This window comes from Stegostoma tigrinum, chromosome 16 (genome assembly GCF_030684315.1).
Source record: "Stegostoma tigrinum isolate sSteTig4 chromosome 16, sSteTig4.hap1, whole genome shotgun sequence".
NCBI classification, from domain to species: Eukaryota; Metazoa; Chordata; class Chondrichthyes; order Orectolobiformes; family Stegostomatidae; genus Stegostoma; species Stegostoma tigrinum.
In genome coordinates this window covers 40635379-40654149 of record NC_081369.1, presented here as the reverse complement: position 1 = coordinate 40654149, position 18771 = coordinate 40635379, and the positions used below count along the sequence as shown (strand labels likewise).

General features: G+C 39.8%; 1 protein-coding gene across 5 annotated transcripts in view; it reads left to right on the top strand.

Moving 5' to 3' along the window:
• piezo1 (piezo-type mechanosensitive ion channel component 1) overlaps positions 1–18771 on the top strand; it is a 337749-nt gene that overhangs the window by 77124 nt on the left and 241854 nt on the right. For all 5 annotated transcript variants that reach the window (XR_009446804.1, XR_009446805.1, XM_059651724.1 and 2 more), the window contains exon 2: positions 17338–17433. Coding sequence is in view for 3 of the 5 variants with exons in the window: in XM_059651724.1 (XP_059507707.1) it covers positions 17338–17433 (96 nt within the window). In the remaining 2 variants the exon portion in view is untranslated. The remainder of the gene's footprint in view (positions 1–17337; positions 17434–18771) is intronic.

The following is an 18771-nucleotide window of genomic DNA, read 5'->3' as shown; positions in this document are numbered from 1 at the left end:
AAAATATACATGAGAAAAATCAATTCTTGATAATAAACATATAAGCTGTTCAATGTGTAAAGTTGATTTATTGATTTTAATGGTCAACCAATTTCTTTGACACCATGTATGAGCATTTTCTAAAATAAGCACTTCTACTCTGAGGATAATACACACTGAAAATAATAAAAGAAATAAATTCCTTGTTTGTATATGATGCCTTATATCACAATGGGACATCCCAAAGTGATTCACAACCAATTCGATTTAGTGAAAAGTGGCAACCATATTGTCACAATGAAATAAATGATTGGACAATCTGTTATGTTCTGAATGTAATGTAAACTGTGGGATTTCTATATATTTTGAATACTGTTTGTTGTAAGTTTGAGGTTCTGATTTTTGAGTTAGCACTGATGGTTTTCTGTGTGTCTGAAATTGATCTGTAGCTTCTAAGTATTTATGTAGTAATGGTGATTTCCTTTAAAACTTGAAAATTTCAAGTCTAGCTGGAAGTTCAAATACAGGACATTTAATTTATTTTCAAACGTCAAAGCAAATCTTTTTAGAAAAGTCAAGTTCAATGCTATTTTTTAATATGAACCTATTTCATATGTTTTTCTCACACAAATAATCTAACACTGTAAATTTGTTTTTCCATCTGGATGTGGAAATAATTTGATGTTCAAAAATTTGCTGGTGTGGTACAAATCCACCAACCCGCAATCTATCATAGCTCAAGCCACCCACAGCAACTGACTGAAATAGTAGCCGAATAACTTTTTCACTCTCAATTTTATTGGATATCACTTTAATTTATAACTCTGCTGCAAGCAACATGTCTTTTTTAGTTTTAAGAAGTCGATATCCTGAATACAAGCAAATTATTACTTTGTGGGGAATGTGTGTGTATAAGAGATTTTACAATTAAGTCTAAAATGTTTATTTAATATTTTTTGCTTTAAATGCATCTATAATCAACGTGAAAAGTATTTTTTCTGTGTATTTTTAGAAGGGCTACATTTTGTGTACCTCAGAAGTCAGACCAGATGCCACTGGCAATCCCACTCTGTCTGCTGTGAGTAGACGTTGTCAAAGTTTTAGACCTTTGACGTTTGTAAACGTAGTGGAAGTATGATGGATACACTGCAATTTATATTATTTAAATAAACTTGGAAATAAATTTTAAATGTAAGAATGCTCAAGAATTCTTTCCAGAAACGTGGTTATAGATGGGTGGACCATAAAGATGAAGAGTGTTTTACGTGTTTAAGGTTCTTGTGAAGATTTGTAACTAGAATTGTGGGTGAGGTTGTTGACCAGCTAACAGCAAAACAACGTGACAAATTTTCCCTCATTTCAATGCACTCAGACAACGAAGGCCATCAATTTAACTGGAACGACATGACCATCCTAGTTCAAGCCAACCATAGACACGCATGGGAATTTCGAGGGGTCTGGTTCTCCAACCATAATGCAATCAATAAACATGTGGAATTTAGCCCCAGATACAAATCCTTGCAAAGAAGAACAGAAAATGACACAAAACACCTCAACAGATCAGATCACATAAATACTAAGCGGCGTAGAACTACATCCCTTCATCAGAGGCTGCACTGATGATGTTACCTAGCATGGAGACAAAATGTCTGAACTACAACCAACCAGCTTGGAAAACAAGTCAACAAACTGTCTTACATGTTACATCTGGTCTTCAATGAGTTAAGTGATCTTGGATCCTTTTACTTGGTTTCTTCAAAAAATGGAATGAAGCAAGGAAACGTCAAGAATGAAGAAATGATTTGAGTGCATTTTCTATACTGACTTGAATGCTGTATGGTTGGAGATGTCTTTTCACTTGGGTCTAAATGATGTCTAATAGCACCATTGCAAAAAAAGGTAAAGTAATTTTCCAAAGTTCTGATCAATATTCTTCAACTAACATAGTCAAAGCCTGGCTACCCACTGCATAACCTGCTCTTCGTAAATTGGCTTCCACACAATACCAGTCACTCTATTTAAAAATAAATTAATTCTGAATTGGAGATGTGAAAGGCATTATAAAAAAGACATTCTTTCAGTTTTGATGACCATCTTCAGAAGTGCAGGTGGCTATAAAATCATTTTGACAAAGTGTGAGGAGGAGTAAATGGCACAGATATTGAGGGTGCCGAAAGCAGAAGCAAATGGAGTACTAATGATAGTAGGGAAGACAATGGGTGTGCAAATATGCAACCAAGTGATGGTTTGGGGGGAGCGGATGTTATGTTCATTCTTTGAAATTGTTGAACTGTTGAATCCTAAAGGCTGTAAATGCTTGAGATGCTGTTCGTCCTTCTTCTGCAGCAGGTTTCAGATAGAAATGTTATCACGTGAGTAAAATAGTATATGGCAACAAGTGACTAGAAGGTTGGGGTCATTCTTATGGACAGGATGAAGGTGTCCGCAAAGGGGTCATCCATCTGCATTTAGCACCTCTGATGTAGAAGAGACTGCATTGTGAGCAGTGAATACAATGGACTAGGTTGAAAGAAGTACAGGCAAAATACTACTTCATCTGGAAGGGATGTTTGGGGCCTTGGGCAGTGAGGAGGTTGGAGATAAAGTATTACATGGCGTAATAGGGCGCCCTATCTTTTTTTTAAATTCATTAATGGGATGAGGGTGTTGCTGGCTAGGCAGCATTTATTACCTATCCCTAGTTTCCCAGAGGACAGTTCAGAGTCAACCACATTGCTGTGGGCCTGGAGTCACATGTCAGCTAGACCAGGTAACGATGGTTTCCTTCCCTAAAGGACATTAGTGAACCAGATGGGTTTTTCCCTGACAATCAACAATGGGCTCACGGTCATCATTAGATTCTTAATTCCAGATAATTTTATTAAATTACACCATCTGTCATGGTGGGATTCAAACCCAGGTCCTGAGAATGTTAGATAATAAAATGTGAGGCTGGGTGAACACAGCAGACCCAGCAGCATCTCAGGAGCACAAAAGCTGACGTTTCAGGCCTAGACCCTTCATCAGAGAGCTCTCTGATGAAGGGTCTAGGCCCGAAACATCAGCTTTTGTGCTCCTGAGATGCTGCTGGGCCTACTGTGTTCATCCAGCCTCACATTTTATTATCTTGGATTCTCCAGCATCTGCAGTTCCCATTATCACTTATTCCTGAGAATGTTACCTGGATGAACAGTCTAGCAATAATAATGCTAGGCAGTCGCCTCCCCAATGTTCAGGGAGGAACAATGGAATTATCAGCCAACATTGCCTATAGTCATTTTTAAAAAAAAAAGTACACCCCTTGTTTAAAGTTCAATATGCCAATAAATAATTTGGGATTGTGATCTGTTATCTCACAAATGCTTGATTGTGTTACATTTCAATTGGTGTAGAAAATTACATGATGGATGATATTCCTGAATCTTTATCAATCAAAACTCGGACAGTGCGAATTTGTAATATATTTGCTTTTTGCTTCCGCATCTATCCCACCTTGCATTCTTCAAAGCTGCTGTTTATCTAGTTATAGGATCAAACAGCACGGAAATAGACTTCTTGATCCACCTCATCCATTCTGACCAACTTTCTCAAACTAAACTAGTCCCATTTGCCTGCATTTGGCTCACGTTCCTCTAAACCTCTCCTATTCATGTTCCTGTCCAAATGGCTCTTAAATGTAACTGTACCTACATTATTATGAAAGATTGAAGTTGGTCAACAATACACAATAATTTAATTCATCTTTAATTTGATATAACATTTTAGATATATGAAGCATACTTAATCTAGCTCTTGCTGCTTGTAGAATTGTATGGAACCAGTTATTTAATGTGCGATGCAAATTAAAGCACATGTAAATTGTGCGTCATTAGTCTGTCATATCACTTTTCCTTTGGCAACAACAAATGATTTTAGGTGGTGCCTTTCGTGACCCCAGCATGTTCCAAAATGCTTGACAACCATTGAATTCTTTTTGACGTACAGCAACTGCTGTTTTGGAGGCAAACATGATTGCCAATTTGCTCCTGCCAAATAGGCTCAACTGTCAGTAAGCTTTAATGAGATGTTTGCCAAGGGATAAATCCTAGGAAAGTTGCATACACCCCTCTCCTCTTCTTGAAAATCTTTTACGTTCACTCTTGAGTTGTAGATAGAATTCTGGTCTAACGATAATACTAAACTCCCTCAGGACTACATCTCCCCTCTTTGTTGAATTATGGACCTTCTATTCTGATAGAGGTAAAATGAACTTAAAACTTTGAAACCTGGTGATTCTAATCTTTTTTATATTCTGGTTATGTTTATGAATGTTTCAGTCAATATTTACCTGTTCTTCTGACTACTTTTCACCAAGAATTATATGCATAATTAAGATGAAAGATAACTCCTTCACAAGAGGGGGTGGTTCTATATTTTTGCACACAGTAATTAGGTCCATTAACTTTTAATCATAACGCATCATCAACATCAGCAATCTTATCTCTGACCTCATGTAATTTGTCTATGTTAACATTAAAGAGAGCATGAAACAGCATTCTTTTTACTGCTATTTACATTATATTGTAATTAGATAAAATGCACTGGGGTTTTTTAGTTCCTAAGGAAGTGAATCATTTTAAAAGCATAATCTCCTAGGCATAAATTTTATTTATTTCAATACCAGGAATTAGTGTTAGTGCCTAGAATTAGTTCCAGGAAAGGTCAATTTAGATTCAGTGCTGGATATGAGAAAATATTAACTTATGTTGGCTAATTCAGCTGTTCAAACGGATTTTTCCCCAATGTTGCTTTTTATTTACATGAATTGTAGCCAGATATTTCACCTTTTTTGTTTATTGTCTATGGCTGGCCACATAGCAACAAAATGAATGGTCCTCACGTTTTCCTGTTTGGCTGTCTGGTGGAGAAGGTTTTGAACCCTGATACTGTCGGACCGAGTTTGGATCCATATCATCCTGTGCTCTTGAAAGTAGGCCATTGACTGAATTTGTGATTGTGTGTGGAGGAGAGAAAGATCAATTCCTAGTGTTTGTAGTGGTCCATGTTGATTTGGGAAGCTGAAGTAATAGCTTTTATTAGCAAACTAGTAGGGGCTGCAGGCAACTGTACCTTTGTATCCAACCTTTCGAGAAAGGAGAAATCTGGAGGGGAAAAAAAATCAACAAAGCTGCTCAAGAGAATGCAAAAGAGAAAGAAAAACATCAGAATATTTGCCCACTTTATTTCTTTGTCAGCATGACCTGACAGAGATGTAAGTGGGGTTACTTCTGGAGTGTCTGGAGATGACTGTCTCCTGGATATCTATCTGTCTGCTCCTCCTCCCACTTGGTATATGATGACACTTCGTTCACCTCTGGAGGAGTGGGGCACCTGCAAGGATTTCTAAGTCTGTTGCCCCCTGCTCACATAGCCAGTGAATGAATGACTATGTCCATGGTGTGAAGCTCCCACATCTCATTGGCAGCTATTGTATGTTGGACTCGACCTCTCTCTCTCCATGACAACTGCTACCGATTCACTGGAGGTAGTTATGACCTCAGTGAGAACTTGAGCAGATTCCCTTGACCTTCTCTTCAGTCTGTACATGCCCACGAGTACCTCTGCCAGATGTCCCTCTGCTTGCCTGTGAATTTCCAACATCTCATTATTGGCTGAGTTTAGAATCTCAACATCTTTACTAGGCTCAGCAAGGGCCTGTTCTCCAGGAGGTGACCTCAGACTATGGGGCTTTGTTAGTACAGTTCTCACCAGAATGTGATTCTGAGCCTACTGCAGATTGATTTGTCATCAAGATGTATGTCTCTGTATTGGTAGAGGGTGGGGAGGAAGGCCTTGACCTTACAGCCTCTTAGTACTCTGAGGTGTGGCTCATGTGATGGATGGAGATGTGGCCAACGGCCTGGGGGTCCTAATGCATATCACCGGGCTTGGGAGTGGGATCCAGATGCTGTGGTGAAAAACATAACGATTTATTATTACTGTCCCAAGCTGCTATCTTTTGCCAAGGTTTCACGAAGACATTGACATGCAGCAGGCAGTGGCAGATTTGAGGCTTTATCACTAAATGACTGTAAATGTTCCATCTCCTATTGAGTGCAGCCACCTTCAACTCCTCAAAGGGATCAGGAAGTTTGTGTTACACCCCTCCACCTTCTGAACACATTCATGTTTATTGTGCATCTTCAAAGACATTTACATGGGTACGTGAGCTCTTTGTCAATGTCCCAGAGCTGCAGTTATTTCTGTGTGTGATGAGGAAGAAAAATCTGGGGTGGGGGGGGTTAGGTAACATTAAAGCATTCTGAATGACATGTGATTCAGTGTCATCAAACAGCTACTAGCGATGAAAATCAGTAAAGCATTTCATGTTGTGTTTACCTGAGACACTTGAGGTGTTCATCCCAAAGCTGTTGTTTATGATTTGTGTCATTGTCCCAACCAAGCCTTTCAGATGTATATTTTTCGTAACGGTGAAGAAATGTGAGTGAATTGATGATGCATGAGCAGTTGAATGTTGTAGCTCCTTTTAACGTTTTAAGAGTGAATTCTGTTGAAAGTACAAATGGCCGTACCACTGTGGTGCAAGTTGTGCTATATTAGCAGCTGCAATGAAGTGACGGATAGTAACATCTGTTCGAGATGCCTGGCACCAAATCATGTATGTGACAGTCCTTTACAGTGGTAACATTATAATGCTAACCCTCACTGATAGGGGCATGGAGCATTGAGTGGACAGTGGTACACAGCTTGGTGGTTTGCAGCAGATTATTCATTCTCTTGCGGCACTGGAATCAGCTTCGCCTGAGCTGCTCAAGGACCTTGACCTCTGCAATTACCTCTGGCCAGGCTGTCGTCATTAGTCAGGTAGGCCTCTTGTGGCCATTTCTTGAAAAAAGGAACTCCCTTCTCTCTTGGGCAATTTCCAGGACAATCTCTGAGGAGGCATCACTCAAGCATGATGTCACTTTGTGCCTGCTCTCTGGCATTTCCAGGGGTTGGTAAGGTTGCTTGGCAGAGGTTGACTGATGCTGCCGGGTTGCAGAGAGTTAAGTGCTGCCTGGGTGTGCCCAGATGGCCCCAGCAGAGGTGAGTGACAGAACTGCCTGCCAATGAAATGTGATGTTTATCTAGTGCACATATATGCAATGAGCTAAGAAGAATGTGATTGTGTGAGGAAACCTGACCTTCCCCAAAGATGCAGTGCCTCCTGCTTTTAGGGCTGCCTCCACCCAGAGTCTTCAAAAAGATGTTCCACACATCATTCCAGTGGGTTTCCTTATTTTAGGAAATGTGTATATATTTGAAGGAGATAATCAGAAATCCTGTCTTTTGTCATGAATAAATATCTTTTGCATTCACAAGCAGGTATATTTGACATGTGCCGCAATTCCTGTTCATCTATTGATTCAGCATATTTATACAAACATAGAAATCCAGCATTAACATGCATTTCTATTTCAGTAATAAATTATGTGTAAATTGTGCAGCGCTTTGTCCATCTTTACAAGTTGTTTCCTCAGATCACTTCTCATTACAGTTAATCTTGCTGAAACAACCAGTTACAAGCAGTTTTCAAACAATTGGCTTTCACATACATTCAAAATGCACTGTACTGAAGTTCCAATGTTTCTGATTGTTATCAGTAATGATTTACATACCTCTGTGCAAAATGGATTCTTTAATCACAAACAGAGTTATTTTTCTTCTGCACCAAACCCTGTTTGGCATATCACTTTGGGGAATTGTGGAACATTGCTGTTTTAGCCTTGACCTGTCAATGATTCCTGTACTAAATTTTTACTGGAATTGGACCAAACAGGAGGAAAGTGTGTCCATTTTATGTGAACAAAGAAAAACAAATTAGGAGAGCCATTGTACCAAATCTTTTGGATTTTTCTGTGTAGTACTTACTCTGAACAAAGACATTCAACACCTAACAGGGCTTTGTGCCTTTCTACGTTTTCTTTCAAATGTTCCCATTTAATCCCACAAAATGTTTATATTTCAGATTAATTTTTGCTATTCTGGACATGTAGTTGTGTTAAACAGTATTTTTTCATCTTGGCTCTTTAGTTTGTTTATAACTGGTTTACACAGGATGGCATGGTGGCTCAGTTGTTAGCACTGCTGCTTCACAGTGCTGGGGACCTGGCTTCTACCCTCAGGGCTAGTGATAATGGGAACTGCAGATGCTGGAGAATCCAAGATAACAAACTGTGAAGCTGGATGAACACAGCCGGCCAAGCAGCATCTCAGGAGCACAAAAGCTGACGTTTCGGGCCTAGACCCTTCTTCAGAGGTGGTGAAGGGTCTAGGCCCGAAACGTCAGCTTTTGTGCTCCTGAGATGCTGCTTGGCCTGCTGTGTTCATCCAGTTTCACACTTTATTATCTTCTACCCTCAGGATGACTGTTTGTGCAGAGATTGCACATTCTCCATGTTTGTGAGGATTTTCCCTGGGTGTTGTGGTTTCCTCCCACAATCCAAAAATATGCAGTTTAGTTGGATTGGCCGTCCTAAATTGCCCATAGTGTCCAGGGATGTGCAGGCTAGGTAGGTTAGCAATAGGAAATGCAGGGTTACAGCGATCGGGTAGGGGCTGGGTCTAGGTGAGAAGTTATTCAGAGGGTTGGTGTGGACTCAATGGGCTGAATAACCTGCTTCCTCTCTTTGGGGATTCTTTGGTTCTATAATATCTGGTTCAGAATCTGATTTTGACTATCGTTTCTGTGTATGTGCATTCATGGCTAATTTAAAATCATAATGAGAGTTACATTGTCACACCATTACTAAAACATGCTTCTGAAGTTTCCAGAAGGGCCTAGGATTGCTGAGCCTCATTTTAAAATGAGGCTAGATATTAACTCAGGAATGAAGTCAGGTGGGAAAAGTGAGATTTAGGTTTTGTTCATGTTGGACATGCTCAATCCTTATGTCAAGGTTACTGTTTGTGTTAGGTCTGACTTGCACCCTTCAGTACAAAATGCACTATCCTGAGTGTTTTGCAATTGTTATGTGTAAACCACCAGGATTTAAAGCACAAATGAATATTATAAATTCCATGAATAGTGATGTTTTAAATATAATTTTGTCTTGGCATTAGTAGCGATCTTGTTGAACATTCCGCGTGATGCTTGTTCTAATTTCTTTTGTTCGTGTTTTGATCACAGCAAATAGGTCACCAGAACGAATGAATATTTTGACTGGTGCTGTAACCTGATGTTGTGTGATCTGATTGGATTCCAATATCAACTAAAGGAACTGTTTGTTCTCCAATACTTTACTACAATTTCTGCTTTAGCAAGGGATAACGTAAAAGCCCACAAAAGACTTCAAAGGATATTATTTGATCTAAATTTTATTTTGATGGGAAAATGAAACTCAGCAATGGCGAGTTGCACACATTCCTCAATGGTATTGAGAGATGGGACCTTTTCGATGATGGCATTTCTTTTACACAGGCACTTTTATTTGGTTGTAAAGCTTATACTTTAGGAGCTGCTTTTGAAGAAGCATGCACGGGTGATCTTGTAGATGGTTAAAGCTACCAACATGTGTGCTGGTGGTGGAAGATGTGTATGTTTAAGGTAATAGATAGGCAAGGGCCTATGTCCTGGATGAACTCAAGTTTCCAACAACATTCAAGAAGCTTGACATTATCCAGGACAAAGCAGCCTGCTTGATTGGCACTACATTCACAAGCATTCACTCTTTCCACAACCGACGCTCAGTCGCAGCAGGGTGTACTAACTACAAGATGCATTGCAGAAATTCATCAAAGATCCTCAGTCAGCACCTTCCAAACCCACCACCACTTCCATGTAGAAGGACAAGGGCAGCAGATATATGGGATCACCACCACCTCCAAGTTCCCCTACAAACCACTGATTGTCCTTACTTGGAAATTGATCGCCGTTCCTTCACTGTTTGCTGGGTCAAAATCCTGGAATTCCCTCCCTAACTGCATTGTGGGTCAACCCACAGCAGGAGGAATGCAGTGGTTCAAGAAGGCAGCTCACCACCACCTTCTCAAGAACAACAGGGATGGGTGAGAAATGCTGGCCCACCAGCGACACCCACATCCCACAAAATGAAGAGAAAAAAATAGCTTCCTATGAGTTTTTGGGAACTTACTTCTTTAGGTAAATGGATACTGTTTTGACACACTGCTGAGTTGCGCCTTGTAGATGTTTGGAAAGTTTTGGAGAGTCAGAAGGTGAGAGTTACTTGCCATAGAATACCTAGAATACTTGTTAATCTGTTTAAGCCACAGGAATGTGAATCAGATAATTTTGTGAGCTGTTTTTATCTGGCAATTAAAAAAACACTGTTGTGGATGTGTGATGAATAATATTGAAGATATGTTCTCAACCCTATCCATGAGGGAGTTCTTTGTTATAGGTGAAAGCTAAGTTTTGAAGAGATCTTCTTCAGGAGCTGAAATCATTAGAATTGGCCACGGATCAGATTTCTTGACAAACAACTGTACAGCCGTAATGACTTTTTCTCATTCCATTGTACCTTGCTCATAAAGTCTAGTGGAAACCGTCTCGGTGCTCCCTTCCCAACTGTATTTTAATGCATTCACCTGCTTTATGGCTTTCAAAACTAGTTGAGTCCAGTTGTGTCCACCTTTTTTTACTTTAAAACACGGCACATATTCTACAACAGTGTATCCTCTTCCAATTCGAAAGGCATTTGGTGCTGCATCTGATTTCAGAGTTTGTGTCAATTATAATGAAACTTAAACACTTGACCATTTCTATAAATGCATATGGACTCAAGTTACATAATGATTGTCTTGACTTGATGGTGTTAATTTACAAGAAGAGACAATCCATTTAAGATAATTTGTATACTTGAAGTGTGCTACATATTATGAAATTGCATCTTGGGTTTGTATACAGGTTTTATGATGAAACTCAAGAAAAAGGATATTTGGCCATATTGGGAAATTGGTAAAAGCAATTAAGTTTATATTGGGATTCGAACTGAGAGAGAGAGACAAAGATACAGAGAGACAGACAGTGTACTCCTCCCATTCTCAGTTATAAAAATAGAAGAGTAAAGTCAAGCAGAATAAAAGATGGGTTCTGATCCAAGCCTGCTACCTACCCAATAGATAGGTAAGGACAAAAGCCACCACATGCTGCCTCTGATCTGTCACGATTGTATGATCTTTCCCTCCAGTAGGGTTTTTGTGTATGATAAGACTAGAAGACACAGGAGCAGAAATTAGGCCATTCAGCCTGTTGAGTCTGCTTCATTATTCAATCATGGCTATATTTGCTTCAATATTTTCTGAACTGGAAGGACCCTTGTAGTTACTGGTTTGACAAAATTGATTCACACGGGTAGCATATGAAAATTTCCTCCTATTCATTTCAGAACTTGTAATATTGGTCACCATTTCCCAGTTTTCCATTCAATTGAATGAACCTTTCCTTTCTATAATATTCCTTAGGAAGTGCTGTTCTGTCTGTGAGCATGTTTAATGTTGATAAAACAATATTTCTAAGAAGCAATTTATTGCTATTTATCTTTTTGGCTGAATCACTATTTGAAATACTAGATTAAATAAAAGATTACCAGTAACAGTGTAATTTCTTGAAATTATGCCTTAATTGCAAAAATGGATTTGACATGTGGATGGAATTAATTTTAGTTGGGAGAGTGGGTTAGAGGAAAATGTGCACCACACAAAGAAATGTCTTAATATTCACTCATATTTTCCATGAAAAGAGTGAAAAAAAACGTGCACTCTGGAAACTGTGCTTCCTGATTCATTTTGTCATTTATGGCTGAACGTCTCCTGCAGCCAAAAGGGCAGAGGGGAATTTTCCATTTTCCTGGTTGATATGAAAGACCCTTTAATTCTTGGGTTTGTGTTTTTTTTTCTGCCAGTTTTCTTATTAAAACACATTGATGTACCTGAATTATGTACAAATATTGAAAACCACAAATTTCTGAAAACCGCTAAAACTCTGGATGAGATGCGTTCAAAGAGTGTCTTCAAAATAATATTAGTGTTCTGTGTTAATAGTCAAAACATTTTTGGGGTCATCTACGTTCTAGTTCCATAATATGGAAAGAGGATTTTTGGCCCATCCTGTCTGTGCCAGTCATGAGCACCTAACTTTGCTAATCCCGTTTTCCAGCACTGTCACCTTGTATGCTATGCCATTTTGAGTGATCATCTAAATTCTTTTTGAATATTGAGGTTATCAACCTCAACCAATCTTTCAGGCAGTGAGTGCTAGATACCCCTCACCCTCTGGGTGAAAACATTTTCCTCAAATCCCCTCTTAAACTTCCTGCTCCTTATCTTTAAATCTATGCCTCCTTGTTATCAGCCTCTTAGTGAAGAGGAGGCATGTTTCCCTGTGTACACTATCTATGCTCCTCATAATTTTGGAGACCTCAATCAGGATCCCTCTCAGACTTCTGTGTTCGAAGGAAAATGAGCCCAGCCTATATAGTCTTTTTATAGCTGAAATGTTCCAGTCTAAGTAACATGCTGGAGAATCCCTTCTATACTATTTCTGATGCAATCACATCCTTCCTATAGTGTGGTGACCTCAGAACTACGTACAGTACTCTGGCTGCATCCTAATTAACATCTTGTTTATCTCAGTCATAACCTCCTTGCTGCTGTATGTCATGCTTCAACCAATAAAGGCGACAATCACCTATGCTTTCTTCATTGCCTAACTATCTGCCCTGCTGTATTTAAGGATCTATGGACATGCACACCAAGGTTCCTCTGATCCCAGGGTCCTACTGTTCATCATGTAATCCCTTGCCTTGTTGGTCCTGCCAAATTTTATCACCTCTTACATTTCTGAATTAAGTTCCATTTGCCACTGTTCAGCCCACTTGAACAAGTCTATCTATACTATCCTGTAGTCTAAGGCTTTCCTCCTTGATACTTACCACACCACCAATTTTTATGTCATCTGTGATGTTACTGATTGTACCTCTTAATGTATTCTACAAATAGCAAGGGACTTAGCACTAAACCCTGCAGCACTCCACTGGAGAGATAGTAGGAACTGCAGATGCTGGAGAATCTGAGATAACAAGGTGTAGAGCTGGATGACCACAGCAGGCCGAGCAGCATGAGAGGAGCAGGAAGGCTGATGTTTTGGGCCGAGACCCTTCAGGGGTCTCACGTCACTAAGCCAATTTTGGATCCAAATTTGCTAAATTGCCCTGGATCCCATGGACTCTTTGCTTCTGGACCAAGCTGTCATGCAAGACTTTGTCAAAAGCCTTGCTGAAATCCATGTTGACTGCATCAAACATACGACCCTCATCTACTCAGCCAGTTACCTCCTTGAAAATTCAATAAAATTTGTTAGACATGTACTCCCCCTGACAAAGCTATGCTGACTATCCTTGCTTTCTCAAGTGGCAATTAATTCTATCCCCCAAAACTTCTTCCAATTGTTTCCCTACACTGATGTTAGATTCACTGGCCTGTACCCTTCTGGTTTCTCCACACTACCCTTCATTTCCTCCCAATCCTTTGGTACCCTTTCTGTGGCCAGAGAGGGTTTGAAAATTAATGACAGAGCCCTTGCTATCTCTTCCTTCACCTCCTGCAGCAGCTTGGGAAATAGCTCATGCACCCAGGGATTTATCCACTTTTAAGCTTGCTAAATCCTCGTAATACCCCCTCACTCTTAATGCTAATTTTTTTGAGTTAGTGACAGCCTCCTGTCTGATTTCTGTACCTTCGTACCTTCGTCACGCTTCTCTACAGTGAATACTAATGCAAAGTACTCCTTTAAAACTTTGGTTATGTCCTTTGACTCCACACACAAGTTATCACTTTGTCTACAAATGGGCATACCCTGGTTTTTCTTTTTGTTATCAAACAAAAATGAAAGAACTGCAGATGTTGTAAATCAGGAACAAGCACAGAAGTTGCTGGTAAAGCTCAGCAGGCCTGGCAGCATCTGTGAAGAAAAAAATCAGAGTTAATGCTCTGAGGAAGTATCACCGGACCCAAAATGTTAACCTTGACTTTTTCTTCACAGGTGATGCCAGACCTGTTGTTGTTTTCCAACAACTTCTGTTTTTATTCTGCTTCTTATACTCTTTCCCTGGTTATTCTCTTTACCCTAATATACTTGTAAAATACCTTCTGGATTTTCTTGTATTTTTCCTGCCAGTGCTTTTCCATGCCTGCTCTTCATACTCCTAATTTCATTTCAGGTAACCCTCACCATTTTCTGTTCTTGGGCTTCTGTTGTTTTGAATCCTCGGTATCTATCATAAGCTTCAGTTTTTTCCCTAACAATCTCAATCCGTCGTTTCCCTAGCCATCTCTTGACATGGTGTTCTCTAGACTTATTGGTGCGATTCTTCACATTTATGGGAATACGTTTATACTGCGCACACTTTTTTTGAAACATCTCCCACTACTCTGATTGGATTGTCCTGCAGATAGCTGCTCCCAGTTCACTTAAGACAGTCCCTGCCTTACCTTAGTAAAGTTGGCCTTCCCCCAATTCAGAGCCTTCATTTCAGTGCACTTTTGACTTTTTCAATAACTGATTTAAAGTTATGGAAAAGGTTTTTGTATTATGATCGCTATCACCAAACTTCTCCCCACCGACCCTTCTTACTATTTGCTCAGCTATGTTCCCAAAAACTAGGTTCCGTACTGCCCCTCTCTTGTAGGACTTTCAATATGCTGGCTTATCTTTGAGAAATGTCAGTGCATTTTGTGGAAAGCTGGAACCCCTAATAATCTGAGTGAAGAGATTCATGTAAAGCTAGAATCCCCTAAACCACCACCTTTCTTTTCCAGCAGATATTTGTATTCCCAAGAACATTCCTTTATCTCTGAATACTGTAAAAATGAAGATAATACTCATCTTGTTAAATAGCTGCATGTCTAATGGCTGTTTCACATTGTCAAGTTACTATTTGCCAGATCCTAGAGATTAAATGGCAGTAGTGCATTAATAATACTGTTAACAAACTTGTTAAAATAATGAGTGTCATTGAATGGTGTAATGATTTATGTTGCTGTTAGTTCATTTTGTCTGCGTTTTTCCATCTGCTAGTAGAATTGTTCACTTGTGCATCTAGCGTGTCATGAACTGTGATAGCCGATTGTACTTCACAATCAAAATCTGCAAAGATGACATTTCAAAACATGTTTCATTGTTGATATAGAAAATGTATATCACCAGGTGCGGAAGAAAGAGTCATAAGAGTTGTCCGGCACACAAACAGACTTTTCAGTCCAACTCATCCATGCTGAACAGATATCCTGAATTAGTCCCATTTGCCAGCATTTGGCTCATATTCCTCTAAATCTTTCCTATTCATGCACTCATCCAGTTGTCTTTTTAAATGTTGTAATTGCACCAGCCTCCACCTCTTCCTTTGGCAGCAAGAGAGATACACATTTTAATTTTCATTTACAAGGGTAGCAAAATGGATAGATATTGGGAAATCCTAGAAGCTAAGGGAAGTGGACCATTTTGGAAAAAGTGGGTAACATCCCAAATGGACTGGGTATAGAGTGGCTAAATTGAAATAATTCAGCAACCAGTAAAATGGAGAACTGCCTAGTGAATAATAGGAAATCGTATTATTTTTCTAGCTTCTAATGGAGCTGTATCCTCAATCGATGTAATTTCTGTAGGCTATTAAGGTTTTAGTGAAACGAAATACAATGGACATCAATGATCAGAAATGTGGTCTATAATTAGATGTGTTTGTGTCCGTCATGGATCTATCCTTGGGTACTGCTGTTTCTCGTACGCCCAATGTAGATTTCACAAGCTTCAAAATCTCCCTTCCCCTTACTGCATCCCAAAACTAGCCCAGCTTGTCCCCACCTCCCTAACCTGTCTGTCCTCCCACCTATCCCCTCCTCCCACCTCAAGCCCCACCCCCATCTCCTACCTACTAGCCACACCCCGCTCCCTTGACCTGTCCGTCCTCCCTGGACTGACCTATCCCCTCCCTAACTCCCCACCTACACTCACCTTTACTGGCTCCATCCCGCCTCTTTGACCTGTCTGTCTTCTCTCCACCTATCTTCTCCTTTATCCATCTTCTATCTGCCTCCCCCTCTCTCCCTATTTATTTCATTTCCCTCCCCCATTTCTGAAGAAGGGCCTAGGCCCAAAACACCAGCTTTCCTGCTCCTAAGATGCTGCTTGGACTGTTGTGTTCATCCAGTTCTAAACCTTGTTATCTCAAGTTAATTTTGTTTCAGTACAGCCATGTATTGGTTGTGGCTCATTTAGAGAACTAGTAATCTATATATTTGAACTGTTAATTCCAAATTCAAATGCCGTTACGGTTGTTTGAGAATTTTAATTTGTTAAAAAATAAAACTCCCACAAAACCTGGACATTAAAGGCCGGTATCAGTCAGCAACCATTCTTTTCTGATGCATCCTGGCACTTTGGTTTAGTTTGGTGTAATTATGTTTTTCCCATTATCTTTTTATAAATAGCACCAGAAGTGATGTGCTCGATTGTACTAGATTTCTTATTTTCCTTATCCCTCTTGGCCGTGTATTGCTTTTGAACTCTGCACAGGAATGATAAAGCAACATTGCACTCTTCAAAGAAGCTAATTTGCTGTCCTTGAAAAATGCATATCGCTGTTTTGGGTCCAGCAACACCACGTAATTAACATTTACATATTGTTTCACTGTGACTGTTTTGCACTAGGATGAAATTGTTTCCAGTCAGGTTATTATTGAGGATAGTTCATAATTATAGTATGCAAAATTACTAGATGACATCAAATCCTATGAAAGCATTGATGCAAGCCAAATAATGAACACAATGAAGTACAACTACCATACGGCTGTCTATTTTATTAACTGCTTGCTTACTAGAGAAAACAAATAACTGATCTGAGTAAATGATTATATGTCGTGTAACTATTGGTCAAGGAGAAGCCAGCACTGGCAGGCAAATCTGCAATACACGGACTCCTACATTCAGGCCAAATAACGAATCATAGTCATAGATCATATTATAATTACTAAGACCAAATACATTGGGTGACATGCAGAACTGACATTTTTTGTTTCTGAAATATTTAAACAGAAATGTAGAAAAAACCTCAGCAAGTCTGGCAGCATCTGTGGAGAGAAATCGGAGCTAACGACCCAGTGATCCTTCCTTTTAAAAAGTTCTGAGGAAGGGTCATTGGACCCAAACAGTTAACACTGATTTCTCTCCACAGATGCCGTCAGACTTGCTGAACTTTTCCAGCAGTTTCTGTTTTTATTCAATTCCCAGCATTTGCAGTTCTTTTTGTTTTTATGTTTAAATGTTTGTTTAAGATCTGAAATCTATGAATCTTCCCTTCACAGCCTGCCTCTTCCGATACAATGCATTGTCTCTGATCTACCTATTGTATTTGTTGCTGCTTCCTCTGTTCTTTGGACCCAGTGAACACACTGTACGAGGTAAGCTATATTATTTCTTTGTATTAAGATTAATAAAAATTCTGAAATTAGGCAAATGAATCAAATTTAGATGCTTAAACGCTAAAAATCTGCACTTTACTGAGAAGAACAAAGTTGAGATTTCATTTACTGCTAGTTCATAATGGCAGAATGCCAAGTTTACTGACCTTGGAAAATGGGCCTGGTAATGCCTGATTAACTGTACCCTGTACTTCTGATTTAGGCAGTATGCTGACTTGGTGCTGCTGGCTAATTTAAATGATTGCAATGCATGTTTGGCACCAAGTATATTGCGGCTCTGCAAATCACAACTGAGGGCCTCAACTTGAGATGCTAACAGCAGTTGAAATAACTAAAGTACGTCTGCAGCCCTTAAGCAAAGATTTGTTGTGAATGGAAGTCATTCTACAACTCGGGAGACGTGGAAATGAAGGTAAAGCAGGAAAAATGTCCACATGATAGATGATGGATAGAAAACACACTTGAGAACCAGAGATGATGGGAACTGCAGATGCTGGAGAATCCAAGATAATAAAGTGTGAAGCTGGATGAACACAGCAGGCCTAGCAGCATCTCCAGGAGCACAAAAGCTGACGTTTTGGGCCTAGACCATTATTAAGAAAATGGGGATTGGGAGCAGATTCTGAAATAAATAGGGAGAGAGGGGGAGGGGGAGGGGGACTGAAGATGGATAGAGGAGAAGATAGGTGGAGAGGAGAGTATGGGTGGGGAGGTAGGGAGGGGATAGGTCAGTCCGGGGAGGACGGACAGGTCAAGGGGGCAGGATGAGGTTAGTAGGTAGGAAATGGAGGTGCGGCGTGGGGTGGGTGGAGGGGATAGGTGAGAGGAAGAACAGGTGAGGGAGGTGGGGACAAGCTGGGCTGGTTTTGGGATACAGTGGGGGGAACTTGAGAACCAGGCTGAATAAAGAAAGTTCAGAAGGGAGGCGTAGTATTAAATGAGAGAAGCAAAACAAGAGTATGAAAAGAGACTGGCAACCAACAATGTAAGGGAATCTCAAAATCCTTTTACGGGTATATAAATAATAAAATAATGGGAAAAGGAGTAATGTCAACTAGGGACCAACAGAAGGATATTTATGGAGGAAGAGGGCATAGTTGATGCATTAAATACTCAAATACTTTACATCCTTGGTATAAAAAAGGATGTAGAAACCATCTAGGCTTGGTGATAGAGAAGAGGTGAACATTAATAAGGAGGAGATATTGAACAGCCTACCTGTATTTTAAGTGGATAAGGAAGCAGGCTTGGATCAAATGCATCCAAGGATACTGAGGGAAGTGATGGTGGAAATTGCAGAGGCAATTGTTGAGGCGT